General features: G+C 39.1%; 1 protein-coding gene across 1 annotated transcript in view; it reads right to left on the bottom strand.

Moving 5' to 3' along the window:
- Nucleotides 1-13,480, bottom strand: part of LOC134868537 (protein unc-13 homolog B-like) — a 67,794-nt gene extending 54,314 nt beyond the window's left edge. The window contains 2 exon segments of the mRNA XM_063889749.1: nucleotides 3,365-3,394; nucleotides 13,252-13,480. Coding sequence (XP_063745819.1) covers nucleotides 3,365-3,394; nucleotides 13,252-13,273 — 52 coding nt within the window. The 5' untranslated portion in view covers nucleotides 13,274-13,480.
- Nucleotides 13,481-13,580: the final 100 nt, after the last annotated feature.

The raw sequence follows: 13,580 nt of genomic DNA, 5'->3' as shown, positions 1-13,580 counted from the left end.
ACAAAAGTAGGGACAGTTCAAGTTGGGGGTATCTGTGTTTTTTGGCATCATGTGGCAAAAATGACATAGTAACCCCTTTTAACATATTGGTATTCAAGTAGTACCCCCAAGTAGCAGAAACAGAAACAGCAGCAGAAACTACTATTAGAGAGAACTATAAAAAAAGTTGTTAAGAAAATAATGCTAATTATTTTATTAATTGGCGGTTAGCTTAGCCTAAATTAGCTTAGCCTAAGCTAACCGCCAATCCACAGTTACTTAATGGTAGTAGTCCTGAGGCTAATGTTTGCTCACTTCGCTAGCCAAAGCCTAGGGCAGCAAGCTAAACTATCAGCAATATTGTTCAACATCTGTTCAATGCTTCGGAGAAATTGTACGACACATTTTTTGATAAGTTCGTCTTCCTCCTTCAGGTTGGTTTGCTGAGTCAGCATGTTGTTGCTAACGCTGGAACAGCCACTTTTCTTGCAGGTCATTCCTCCGCTGAATCAAGTTTTGACAGAGGGACGTGCATGCGCATCTGCATTTGTTAAACAACCAATAGGAACTTTCTCTTTCTCTCTGAAATGGCCTGTGATTGGCCAGAGTCTCCAGTTACGATGTAGCCTTAGTAAAAAATTGAAATGACTGGCTGGCAGACGATAAATCCAGAAACAACTTGATTTAAAGGGCGTCAAAGAAAGGCCTAAAAGCCGTCTATCTGAAGGTGTGGCCAAAGCAAAGCGCAAGCACACTTCCCAGACCAGCCTTATGTAAACTTTAAGACCTCTCCCAATAAATCACACGTCTCCCAATGCAGAACAAGTTACGGTTATCACGAGCAGAAAGGAATAATAAATAACCATATCATGTTGAGTAATTCATTCCTTCAACCTGAATAAACAGAGAAAGTGTCATGAGCGAGGATAGATTAGGTGCAGATCTAGGCAGCCAAATATGCTATTTTGATAGAACAGTACGAGATATAACAAGAGAAGTGTAATCTAAACGGAAAACGTGCCAAAATCCTGTTTTGTTTATATTCTGAGATAAAAAATAATAATAATAACAACAATAACAACAATAACACTTCTATATTTAAATATGAAGTATATATTATTAAATACTATAATGTCTTCATGATATCACATGAAAGTTAATCAAGCTGCAACTGTAAGAGGATTTATGAATTAGTTGATTGACGGAAAAAAAAAAATCACAGTCTATTTTGATAATGGATAAACAATTAAAGTGAAAATGTGTTTTCAGCCTTTCGAATATGAAGATGTCGTGCTTTTTCTCCATTTTATTTCATATGAAACAGTCAAAACAATCAAGGCTTTTAAAAACACGTTTCGCTGTAAAATGAAATTGTAAAAAACATAAAATAATCAGTTCAATCACAACATAATCTGCAGTTTAGTGACAAATAAGGGGAACATAAGTAGGTTATCGTTTGCTGCAGCCCGACAAGTCTATTTATCAAGATGTTGCATTTTTGCATAAACAAATATTAGCTTGTTCTGTCATGAGACTGCTACATTCTGCAATACACACTCACACATTTACAACCCAAAGTATTTGGGTATCCAAATTTGATTGCTATTTCTGCTCTGGGAACAACAACCATACACTTATAACTAATTGTCATGCCTACGTGTGCAAATCACAATAAATGATGGCTTCTCAGTTTCCCTCTACTGCAGGATGAAGACAACAAATAAACAGTTTCGCTCATTTACAGCGTGAACATAACATTCTAAATATAATGCTGGACTGTACTCGACTCCATTGCCCTGTAGCAAAGAATAAAGAATAAAAAAGACTGATGTTTACATTTCGCCTTATGGAGACGGCAGGCTGAACTGAATTCCCTGATGTTTGCTTTGGGACAGGTGTCACATGAGGAGGGAGGGGACAGAAAGAGAAGGCTCACAATCTAAAACCAATATCTCAGTTAACCAATAAACACTGCTGCTTCTGACACAATGTAGACTCCTCATAGACTCATTTTTTTCATCCTAAAAAAGGGACACGGCAAACAATCATAGGCGCCTGCTCTGTAATTAACTTTATTATCCTCTGCAAACACGGGGTCAGACGGGGACCTAGAATGAGAGTGAAAAGTCACCCGCTGTGACTCTCCCTCTATGCCTCTCTAGCCAGAAACGTCACAAGGCTTAGAGGACGGCGTTATGCTAAAGACATCACGGATTTGCTTATAGGTGGAGAGCGTGAGGATTGGATTTAGTCACCAACGATCTAAGCTCACCTGTGCACAGTTCTGACGTAGAAGGACACCGGAGAACATAATGCAAAGTCAACCAAGTCCTCGCTAGAACTTGACTGACTGACCTACATGCGAAAATGGTTGCAAGTGGCATGCTTCCAAATACAACACAGCTAATTATCATTAAGTCAGGTGAGCCGTGTCGGCGGCTGGCTTTATACAGTGCAAACAACTGCATTAGTTAGTGTTGGCTGTGTGAATTTCCCAACAGCTCAGCCTTGGGTCAGGGAGTTTGAGGTCTTTAAGATACGCCTTTATTTTGAAAATCCCATGGTGCCTCTGTGTTTTTACAACTGGGTTAGGTAGTTGGAGGATCTATTGTTCTGTATTGATTCAATGACCTAGGATCAACATGTATTGATTTAAAGTTAAAACATCGATACCTGTTATCTTTACAATATACGCCTTCATTTCCATCTCACATCTGCGTCAATATTTCAATCCCTTGGTAAGGTAGGTGGAGATTATAGGATCCAATGTCTGTATTGATTCAAGTATCTATAAGCCAAACTCATTGATTCAAAGTGAAAACATAGATACATTTCATTGTTAAAATATGCTTTTATTTTTGGAATTCCCTTCCCTCTATCTTTGTTAAAACATGTCTGGAAGTGCTTAGTAATTCAATCACCTAATCATAGTTATGTTGCCTTTCTGATACTGATATGCAAATCTGGATAAATTACATTGTTTAATTTCAATGGCAGGCCTCTAAAATTGAATAAAAATAAATGTGGATACAGCAGAATATCATCATTGATGACCAACTACTCGATATTTGATAGAATGTTTCAGAATTTTAATTGAAAGTAAAGACATTGATACATATTATGCCTAAAATGCGCTTTTATTTTGAAATTCCCAAGACTGTGTGTCAGAGTTGCACGTAAAACACATTTGCACTATAAGAATTGGGAATGAGAAGCACAATCTTATCATGCTTTTTGATGTCAGCACATAATCAGCATATATAAAAACTTCCTTTTGCCAAAAACAAAGGAGGACTGAAGGGCTCACACAGTGCTCATGTTAAGAAATGTGAAAGATTTAGATGATGGGAGTCATAAAAAGTAGAAGGAGTTCCGATGTACTCACCTGGAGGTCCCTGGAGCTTGGCTTTTTTCACTGTAACACAAACCAAAGACAATGTTTAGGTTTCAGATTTAGATTTCAACTTTAAGATAACAAGAACATTATGACACTGCTGTTAAACATGTATGAAATAACAGGCCGGTAACGTAAACATACATGGGGATGAGTAATGCTAGTGTACAGTATCTCATGTTGTTGAAGCGTGACACGTTCATTTATGTGCAGAGAAACCGTGAGTCACAAAAACATCGACTGTGATGTTGACGTCTGCGAATTAACGAACACGCAGCTTGATCAAAAATGGATGAGCCGTTTGTTTTGGTGGGCAGCTTTACGTCAGAATGTAATTAAAAAACAAAAACATTGAGAGATGTGTTGAATTTATACACAGTGCCTGATCGGGGTGCTTCATATTCATCACTTATGACGTTATCGTGTTACTTGGCTGACTTCCCTTTCCCAATTACAATGTATTCTTCTAGTCTTCCATAATAAGTAACACTCATTAAAGAACTACTCTTTTTTCCCTGATACATTTATTCTTGCAAATGCAATCCGCTGAGCAACAATCCTAACTACTGTACATGTCATATTTCTCTGTGTGTGTCATGCTCAAAATAGCGTTGAGAAATTAATCTAGACAACAAAAATGTCCAAGAGTTTTGTTTTATTTTAGCTATTTTATAACCCTTATTTTACCCTTGTCCAGGGCTGATTGTCGTCAAGATATATCATAAAACTTGCTTCAAGTAATAGATTTGAAATGATCAAAATATACAACGGCACGATTTGGAAAAAAATAATGATTGAAAAATATGCTACATTATTAAAGTGTGATTTTTTTAAGAGGATCTTTTCCAAACAATTATGTTTTATTAAGTCTGTACAATACAATTTGTAGGGATGGACATCTCAGTAGCTTCTTATTTAAATTGATGTTTAACATATGTTGGGATTTGAAGAAAAAATGTCCTCCCTGTGAATTAAATATTGCCCTTCTGAAAAAATACATTTTATTTGATCATAGCATACCACCTTTAATATAATGAAGAAGCATACGCCCAGACAGCTGTATCATAATACACAACAGCTGGTAAACAAACACAGAACATAGAAACAATGGCAACAGAGTGCAAGGGTTATTAAGGTTATTCAAATAAAACAAATGGAGGATAGGGTTAAAAAATGCCTTTTCCTATAAACCTTAACATTTTATTGCACGGGGAAAATTGCTTGTGGTTTATTTTTATCCGATCTTTAGCCCCCTGATGCATCTTTACAATAACGTTTATGGGATTGTGGGGCGATTTGGAGGGGATTAATTGTGATTGCTGTGGCGGGGAGCTGTGTTCAGGCACATAAAGCTTTGCAGCCTGAGATGGCAGATGGACAGGGTGGGATGATGGATGCATAAATGAAGCTTTCATATTTCCATGTAACATCGTCCGTATTCCCCGCTTTACGTAATAAAACAACTACGCAGAAGATACATATTAGTTTGTTCCACTTTCTGTGCAAAAACATCACTCTTGGTTTTTGAATTCAACCAATTTTAGCCGCAAACATCCGCAACAATTACTGTACAGCTAATTGTATTCCCTATAATGTTGTCTTTTTGGATAGAGTCCATTGATTTCTATTGACCATCTGTTTAAAAATACAAGTAAAGTGTCAGGCGAATCTGTACGTCCAATAAAAAGGTAACAATAAGAACAATAAGAACACATTCCAGCAGGGGCTCAGTAAGTAGGGGCTTGGACTGGGAATCGCAGGGTCGCCGGTTCAAGTCCCCGAACAGACTTGGAATATGGAAAGTGAACTGCTACTTGGAGAGGTCCCAGTTCACCTCCTGGGCCCTGCTGTGGTGCCCTTGAGCAAGGCACCGGACACCTCCAATCCCCCCTCCCCATTGCTCCCGGGCGCTGCACAATAGCTGCCAACTGCTCCTAGTACTAGGACTGTGACTAATAAAGAGGGTTTCATCCTCCGATTCTATCATTATGAACACCCCGATAAGCCATTTCAAGCTTTAAAAAGAAGACTAAAAAGACGCTAAACTGAAAGCATTTACAATACACTGCCCGGCCAAAAAAAAGGTCACAAGCCTGTAGGGAGCAGAGCTATGATCTGGGGTTGCTGCAGTTGGTCTGGTCTAGGTTCAGCAGCGTTATGTGCCCAAAGAATGAGGTCAGCTGACTCCCTGAATATACTGAATGACCGGGTTATTCCATCAATGGTTTTTTTCTTCCCTGATGGCATGAGCATGTTCCAAGGTGACAATGCCAGGATCCATCAGGCTCAAATTGTGAAAGAGCGGTTCAGGGAGCATGAGACAACATTTTCACACATGGATTGGCCACCACAGAGTCCAGACCTGAACCCGATTGAGAATCTTTGGGATGTGCTGGAGAAGGCTTTGCGCAGGGGTCCGAATCTCCCGTCATCAATACAAGATCTTGGCGAAAAATGAATGCAAGACAGAAATAAATGTTGTGACATCGCAGAAGCTTTTGGAAACGATGCCACAGCGAACACTGTGACGCAAACAACGCTAAAGGCGGTCCAACGAATTAAGTGTGACCTTTTTTTTGGTCGGGCAGTGTATATTACCAACATATAATACATTACATTAATTGTCCTTTAGCTGATGCTTTTATCCAAAACACAAACTCAGAACAATAAGAAAAATACAGATATACTTGTTTGAAATAAGCCAAACCATTGTGTGTTGGCGCAGTTGTTTCAAATAACTCTTTGAGTGATAAATTAAATATATATATTTTGTTGGATTTATTGGCCAAGTTACAAGTAAAACAGGTTCCGACAGAAGATATGCAGACCTAATGAGGTCATGTTTTATACAGAAACTTTTACAAGCTAGAAAACGACACCAAATCCCCTACAAACTATATTAGCCTAGCCATAAAATTGTAAATGATCCTGAAATATTCATTTAAATAGTCGCATTAGTTTAAAAAAAGGTAAGACATAGTGAAAACTGGTGTAAAACAACGGGATAAAATGTAATAAATTGTCTCCTTACTGTGGCTGAGGTGTAGTCAAGCTTTTAAACATTAACGACTGCAGTGTTCAGTGCTTTTTAAAAGGGAGGGAAAAGGAAACTTTGTTATCACACACAAAGGAAGAAAAGGCGCTTCCTGTCTTGTGCATAGCTCACTGTGAAGCGGAAAGGGAGCAGTGGAAATGTTCGGAGAGCAGTGTTTTGGTTTTTTTTCTGGATTTCGACTCACTCTTTGTCACCGGGGCGAACAAGCTGGTTCAGCGGCCTTATGTTCCTCCTTTGCATGATGTTATTCAGGGAGTGTCACAGGGCAATAAACCTGGTGACCATTATGGTGGAAACTGATGCTTATCATTTCCTGGGTGCTGCGTGGCTTTAGAGGCCATTTAGCTTACTGTTTTTGCAGGGCTAGTTGCACAATTACCCTTTTAAGCTACTGCTTTCACTTTCCTATCCATTACGCTGACTTTCTCCTCAACATGCCTTAAACTTGTCTCGGATATATTTAAGAAGGCGTATGTCATGGCCAAATTATCAATTGTTTTCACGTACTGTGAAGTCCAAAAGGAGCTATCTTTTTTTGTGACTTAACAAACCCCTTGCCCTTGATTTGTTAACAATTTGATTATTAATAACTAGTCTATTAACTTATTCATTGTATGTCGTCTTTGGCTGTGTTCAATTGTATTCTTATGCAATGAAGTGTATTTGCTTCCGGGTAGATAGATAGAAGATAGAATCGGAGGATGAGACCCTCTTTATTAGTCACATACATGCACACAGCAGAGCACACACAGTGAAATTGGTCCTCTGCATTTAACCCATCCTAGTACTCGGAGCAGTGGGCATCTATTGTGCAGCGCCCAGGTATGAATCAAGTCAACGATCCGTCTATACTACAATACAAATGTACATTGCTCACTGAAAGGTCTTGATTGGCTGTGTTGAAAGCTGAAAAAATCTCACCACAACATTGGAAAGAGTACATTTAGATGTATTCTTTTACACCTGTTTTACTCTAATTACCTGAAATGAACTAGTAAATAAATTTGGCTTTTGTCTACTTGACAAATCCCAGGCATGAGATTGTTATGTACATACCTGTTAAAACATTTGCAAATCTCTTTTGTTTTTGATTTGATTTCTAATAAACATTCATCATCTCAGTAGAAAGCCAGGCAGAAAGCAGGAGAGTGGTAGATCCCTGTGTCACTTCCTGCTCCTACTGTTGCAGGCCGTGGTGTACTTCCTCTTTGAGCTGGCTGTGATCAGGTTGGGCCAGTGTACAGGGAGAGAGAGAGGGAGGGAGAGAGCAACAGATGGCCAGGGGATTACCCACAATCCCTAAGCGCTCTCTGCCTCTTTCTCTCATAATTCCACTACTCTGCTGCATGCAACCACTCTGCAGTCCTAGTCCTGCACAGCCTCCAGTTCTCATCCTTTATTAAATTATTTTCTTGTAATATCTCCTCACCTACTCAGTCAGCTGCGGAGCCAAATCACACGAGCAGAATGAAAGCGAACAAGTGTTGACGCAGTTGTGATCACCAGTATGTTCCTAATAGAGCGTTGCAGTGATGACGTATTTCTGTACTCTCTGACGTTACCATCTCAAGGGCCCCTCGTCGATAAGCAATGGGATATTTCCAGTTGATTTGTGGTGGCACACAAACGCTTACGATACTTTGTTATAGCATGATAATCTCCACATACATCCCCGGAAGAAAAAAAAAGAGACCACTCCACATGTTTCTTAAATCTTTATCTCTACATGTATGGCAACCATTCCAGTGTCTGTTCAATTCCAACAGGGAGAAAAAATGTCAGTAGTTTATAGAATACAATACAAATTTAAAAAAAGAGAAAATGATAATGCTGAAGTGGTCTATACATTTTCTATACAAGTGTAAATGCCTTAAATCGCCAGATGGAGGTAGCTAATGTAACGCTATCAACAAAATACCAGACGCTTTTTTAGCAGTTGTCTTTATAAAGACACGCAAAAGCTTCATACGTCCAAGAGGTATTGACTGACGTATTTTATGTCCGAGAATGACACTTTACAAATGTTCTAAGCTTGTAGTAACCCCACCTTTATTTCACACATCCAACCAAAAAAAGGGTTCATAACAATGTTAAGTATTGTTAAAACGCTAACTCAATTTCGGGTTTGGTGCTGCACAGCCTGATGATCCATGACTTGAACTCTTGAGTGTGTGCCAGGATACACAACTGCTACGTCACTGGTTTCAACAGAGGAGTAAAACTAATGTCACGGTATGTCAACAGAAGAATCAGCAGCATACGAAAAGTGTAATGATGCACGAAACAAGCGCCACATCCTGTTCGACCCGGCAGTAAAACCTCAGGACAATGTGCAGTAGTCGCAAGAAACCAGTTTCGCTGCGCCAAACAAGACTAGGCAGATGTTTATGCCACCCAGATTGACCTGCCATTTAGCAAATCTAATTGCTTAATTGACCCACATCCTCAGTCACAGTTTGGGCACGTGCCACAATAGGGATGTTATCCTCGCTGCAATATGGACTAGTGCAATATCCAAATTGCATGTGGAATCATTTTTGTCGAAGGCAAAGCAGGGGGACATTCTGGGTTTGGTATTGTTTTGTAGCACAGATGACCTTGCCGGCAAATCCTATTCAACAAGCTTAAAAAAAAAAAAAAGGTATGGTTCCTCCCCAAATAATATCTAAAGAAAAGACATCATTTAAATGTATGTTTCAATTAACGGCTAATGCAAAGATGATCAATCACTGCAGTTCAAATAAGGTGGGTTTGTTTTTTTTCTCCAAATTATTCAAACCCAAAACACTTTTCCAGTGCCAAGAATAACCTCCAGGATGTTGTCCAGTCTGAGAACATTATAGTCTGTAAGCCGCAACCTATTAAGGCACTGCATGAAAGACGTGAGGCGGTGATGGTCAACAAAAGAAATATTGAAAAGTCACCTTCTCTTAACAACGTGATGACAGATGAAAAAAAAAACAGAATGTTGGAAAGCTTGTGTTTTGGTCGATGCTGAGGTTAGATGTCTCTTTTTGTTGGTTTGTAGCACAGGAGTCCAAATTAGATTTCCCCAAACCTTGTATGGTTGGGACAGTATGATTTAGTTCCTACCTTATCACCAAGCAACAGCATCCAAACAAAACAACCTATATTCCTAATTGAATTAGACACACTCTGAAGTGACTGAGTGAATGTTTATTCTAGTCAGTCTGAAAGGCTTTCTGCCAAATCCCAAATATCTGTTATTTTGGCAGTACAAATGAATGACATTCAAGACTTTTTTCATACCTATAAAAAGGAAACCAGTATTACTGCAGGTCTGCGCCTAAGAAAGCAGCCAGCCAGCAGCCTAAACTACGGCTGAACTCATACTGAGCCCTTTTGAATTTGAACAACCTAAATAACAACTGTATAATTGCTAACATTATTCCCTTCTCATTAATAAGTATAAAACTGTATGGAGGTGGATGCAAACAATGGCCCCCTGCATTTCCATTTACCATCAAATAAACAGGAAAAACCTCAGGGGTGAAAATGTTACTTTTTCAAATTGCATCTTTACCGTGTGGATTCAGTCAATTTGAGCATAAACGGGAACACTCCCTCTAGATTCAAATGAATCTCACTGCTAGTAAGTAATGTAAAGGGAACATCCGAGAGCATTTACACTAAATCAGTACAATAATTACCGATTCAATGCAGTCTACCCTATTACAACTCCAGGCTTTCTGATCAGATTTTGAGAACCTTCATTTAAAAAAAAGTGTTTTCCAGGATTTGCCCGGTTATCATTTAGAAATTGTATTTATTTTTTGTCTAATTTCTCAGAGAAAGAACAAAATTTCAGATTTCGATTGCATTTTGTTGTATTAACCACATCACTTAATTCTAGCGTCCAAACAAAAACCTGTTTTAACTTAAGGAAGAGAGAAGCGCTAAAATGCTGACTTATTTCCAGGCTCAAGACTCATTCCTGCACCTCTCTCTAGTGTCAGAAACCCCAGGTATTCTCACTCTAAACCTATGACGTGTGTGAGTGTGTACATCTCAGATACTGCAGCATCATGGGAGCAATGCGCCCATTCATCCCTGCCCTAATACGCAGCAGGAGACCCCCCCCCCCCCACACACACATCCACTTGTAAGGGCAACCACTTATCTGTTGTGTAAAGACATCGCCATGGAGATGAATCATCTCGACTCCCAATAAATAAACAACATTGTCAAGCTGTGCTGTCGGGGGATGAGTCACAACCTCAGCTAATCACACAGCCCCCTGCCCCAAGACCCTTTCCTCTGTTATCTATGGGCTGCATGAACTCCAAACAGCTTACATTTGCCATAACCGGAACCGTTAAATAGGACGTCCCATTTGGTACAATAACTCTTAATTTCCGGAGCCATGGGGCTGAACTTTCTGTGCACACCCAAAGCTGACTCTCTTTGACCTTTTCCCTGCGGGTCACATTTCTCTTTGCCAGCTCGGTGTATCGATGTCCTCATTGTTTTCAGGTTTTACATCTTAAAAAAGGAATTCCAAGAGCAAAATCTGGAAAGTTAAAGACTATTTTTTCTTTTTTACATTTGTTCTTCGCACATCTAATAAAAACTAACAAAATACAACGTCCTTGATGATATCATTCTTAAAGAGGACTTTTTATGCCTTTTGGGGTTTTCCCTTTCCTGCAGCGTGTTATATACTGTAGACTTGAGTGCATGTAAATGGTCTGCAAATGCTAAATTCCCTACCTCTCAATCTTCCTGGGCAATTTGCCGGGATCTGACAGTTTTGGTGGATTCAAAAGTGGAGAAAATTAGCCCAAAGAGTGACAATTCACTCCTGGGATGCAATACAAAACTCACTGCTAAATTTGCACAACTTCAAAAAGGGAGAATTCCTGCTCTGTTTGTTGTTGAAATTATAACCGTTTACTTGTGAGCGTAATTTCCCGGCAGTGACGTCCACAACATTTGCACAAGCATTAAGGAAACTTAAGATCATGACAGAGTGGAGATATCAGAAGGATATTTGCAAATAATTAGCAGCGTACGAGTCCAGACTTCCTTTTACATCAACATTTCAGGAAAAATGACTGACAGTCATTCCCTCATACCACAATTTGGAACTTTCAACACCCAAATGACAATAATTAGACAAACAGGACCAGGAGATCAACATACAAAGCCTCAGTCTGCCAAACAAACATTTGATTTTCAGAAATGTTGAGCGAATTTCAGTGAGTGTGCTATTTCTTCCCTACACAGTGCCAGAGCTAACACCTGCAGATGGAACCATACTTGCAGTAATAATTCAGTAAAAGCAAGAGGACTGCCAGTCCGAAGGGTGTCAGCAGGATTTACAGATGATTGGAGGACACACGTGAGACAGATGATGGGACTGACATTGTTGTACTTTCTTTGATAATGGGACGGAGGGTTGGGTTGTGTCTTGAAAACAGTGTTTTAACCTTAAAATGGTTACATGATTTCTTTTTTTCTCCTTAATATTCAGTAAATCCTGTCTACATTTATCGCAGAGAACCACTGGACAGATTCATTTTGCCCTAACTTCTTGCACGTACAAAACAAATATACTGCGATAAACAATGAATGAAAATATCTCTACTTGATTGACATCTTCGGGAGTGTTAAAGCTCTAAAACTGTTCAAGAAGTCTTTTTAGGCTCTGTAAAATATCATCGTATAAAGATACACAATCTTTTCAACAAGAGTTGTTCAAGATAAATAATATCCTGAAGGAAAAGTAAAGAGAAAAATGCTTTTCCACCATTAAAGCTGTTTTTCTGTCTTATTTCTTTACCCTATCCTTGCAGTGATTGGACCACATTGCTTGGCATTGGCCTTGTTGGCCCAGGAGATGATATTACATAATGTGCTTTGCTGGTGTAAAGGATGCTGGGGCAGGCAAGGATTGTCCAAGCCTGATTTATTTAAGTGTCATATCAACCTAGAAACGTGCCTGAGTAAAGAAGACGTTAACCTTCTTTTAAAAAAGGAGCTACACACACAAAGTCATTGGGCATAGTATCACCTCGACCCCTGAAAATATCATTTTTATTGGTGTCTTTTTTTTCTTCCAACATGGGCGCCTGATTGATACGTGTTTTTGTCTAATTCACTTTTGCTTTATTAACATTTAGGGGGGTGTAAAAGCTCAGTAATTTGATCATCCACTAAACTAACAGTGAGGCCCTAAGCAAGCATAAGAAGGAGACAGGAAGGGCCCTGTATCAGTTTTATTGAAAGATAGTAAACTGCTTATTAGATTATCAAATACTCATGAGTCATTTATTGTTCAGTCAAATTAAAATACCCATCAGAAAAGAAAAACCTTAATTTCTATATAACCTTTAACCTATAGGCCTACAACTGATTAAGTTATAATCTAAGTGCAAATCAAGTAACACAAGTATTAGCTGAATATGGTTATTTGGCTGCAATTTAAGCCAAATTTAACATATGTTTTAGTCATGGCTGACATGTTGTGATATCTTCAAATCTCTATAGACAACAAGTCAGTAGTGTTTCTGGTTTAAGCTACAACAGCTGGTGTAGTAGGCTTTGAAGAGCTCAAACAATATAGTTTACATATCGTATCCAATTTAGCAAAAACAACCTCACATATGTATTTATTCTTTAGTGTGGGATTAAAGGAATTGAATCACAACAGGACGATTTTCTGGCTATTGGCCACTTCTGTATTCCCAGAGGATGTCTTGAGCCAGAATACCCGTTCTGTTAGATTTTTTAAAAACTCATCAAACTCAAAGTAAAGTCGTTTCAAACCGTGAAAAGAAATGAAAATAAGAGATACATTTACCTTTGACACACAGTAACGACATGGCAAAGCGCTTCCAGTGATAGTCCAGTAGTTTGACACAGTTTGTAGAGCAGTTCTCAGCGGAGATTTACTCCGTCGAGTATCATTGTAAACGGTCAATTACTTTTTCAAATCTCTGATAAGCTCCAAGTCGACGTTTACAGGTGGTTTTCCGAAGCTGGACTCGGGCAGAGAGCGGAAGCCCCCCGCCACGGCCACGCCATTATTAAAACTCTCATCACAGCTTTTCCAGACTGACTAACAAACTGAGGGAACCGAGATGGGCGGGGTAGATGCACCTGTCACTGGCGTCTGAGCTGACCAATCAG

This window comes from Eleginops maclovinus, chromosome 8 (assembly GCF_036324505.1).
Source record: "Eleginops maclovinus isolate JMC-PN-2008 ecotype Puerto Natales chromosome 8, JC_Emac_rtc_rv5, whole genome shotgun sequence".
Taxonomy (NCBI): Eukaryota; Metazoa; Chordata; class Actinopteri; order Perciformes; family Eleginopidae; genus Eleginops; species Eleginops maclovinus.
Note: the sequence above shows the minus strand (reverse complement) of the source record. Positions and strands in the feature narration are given on the sequence as shown.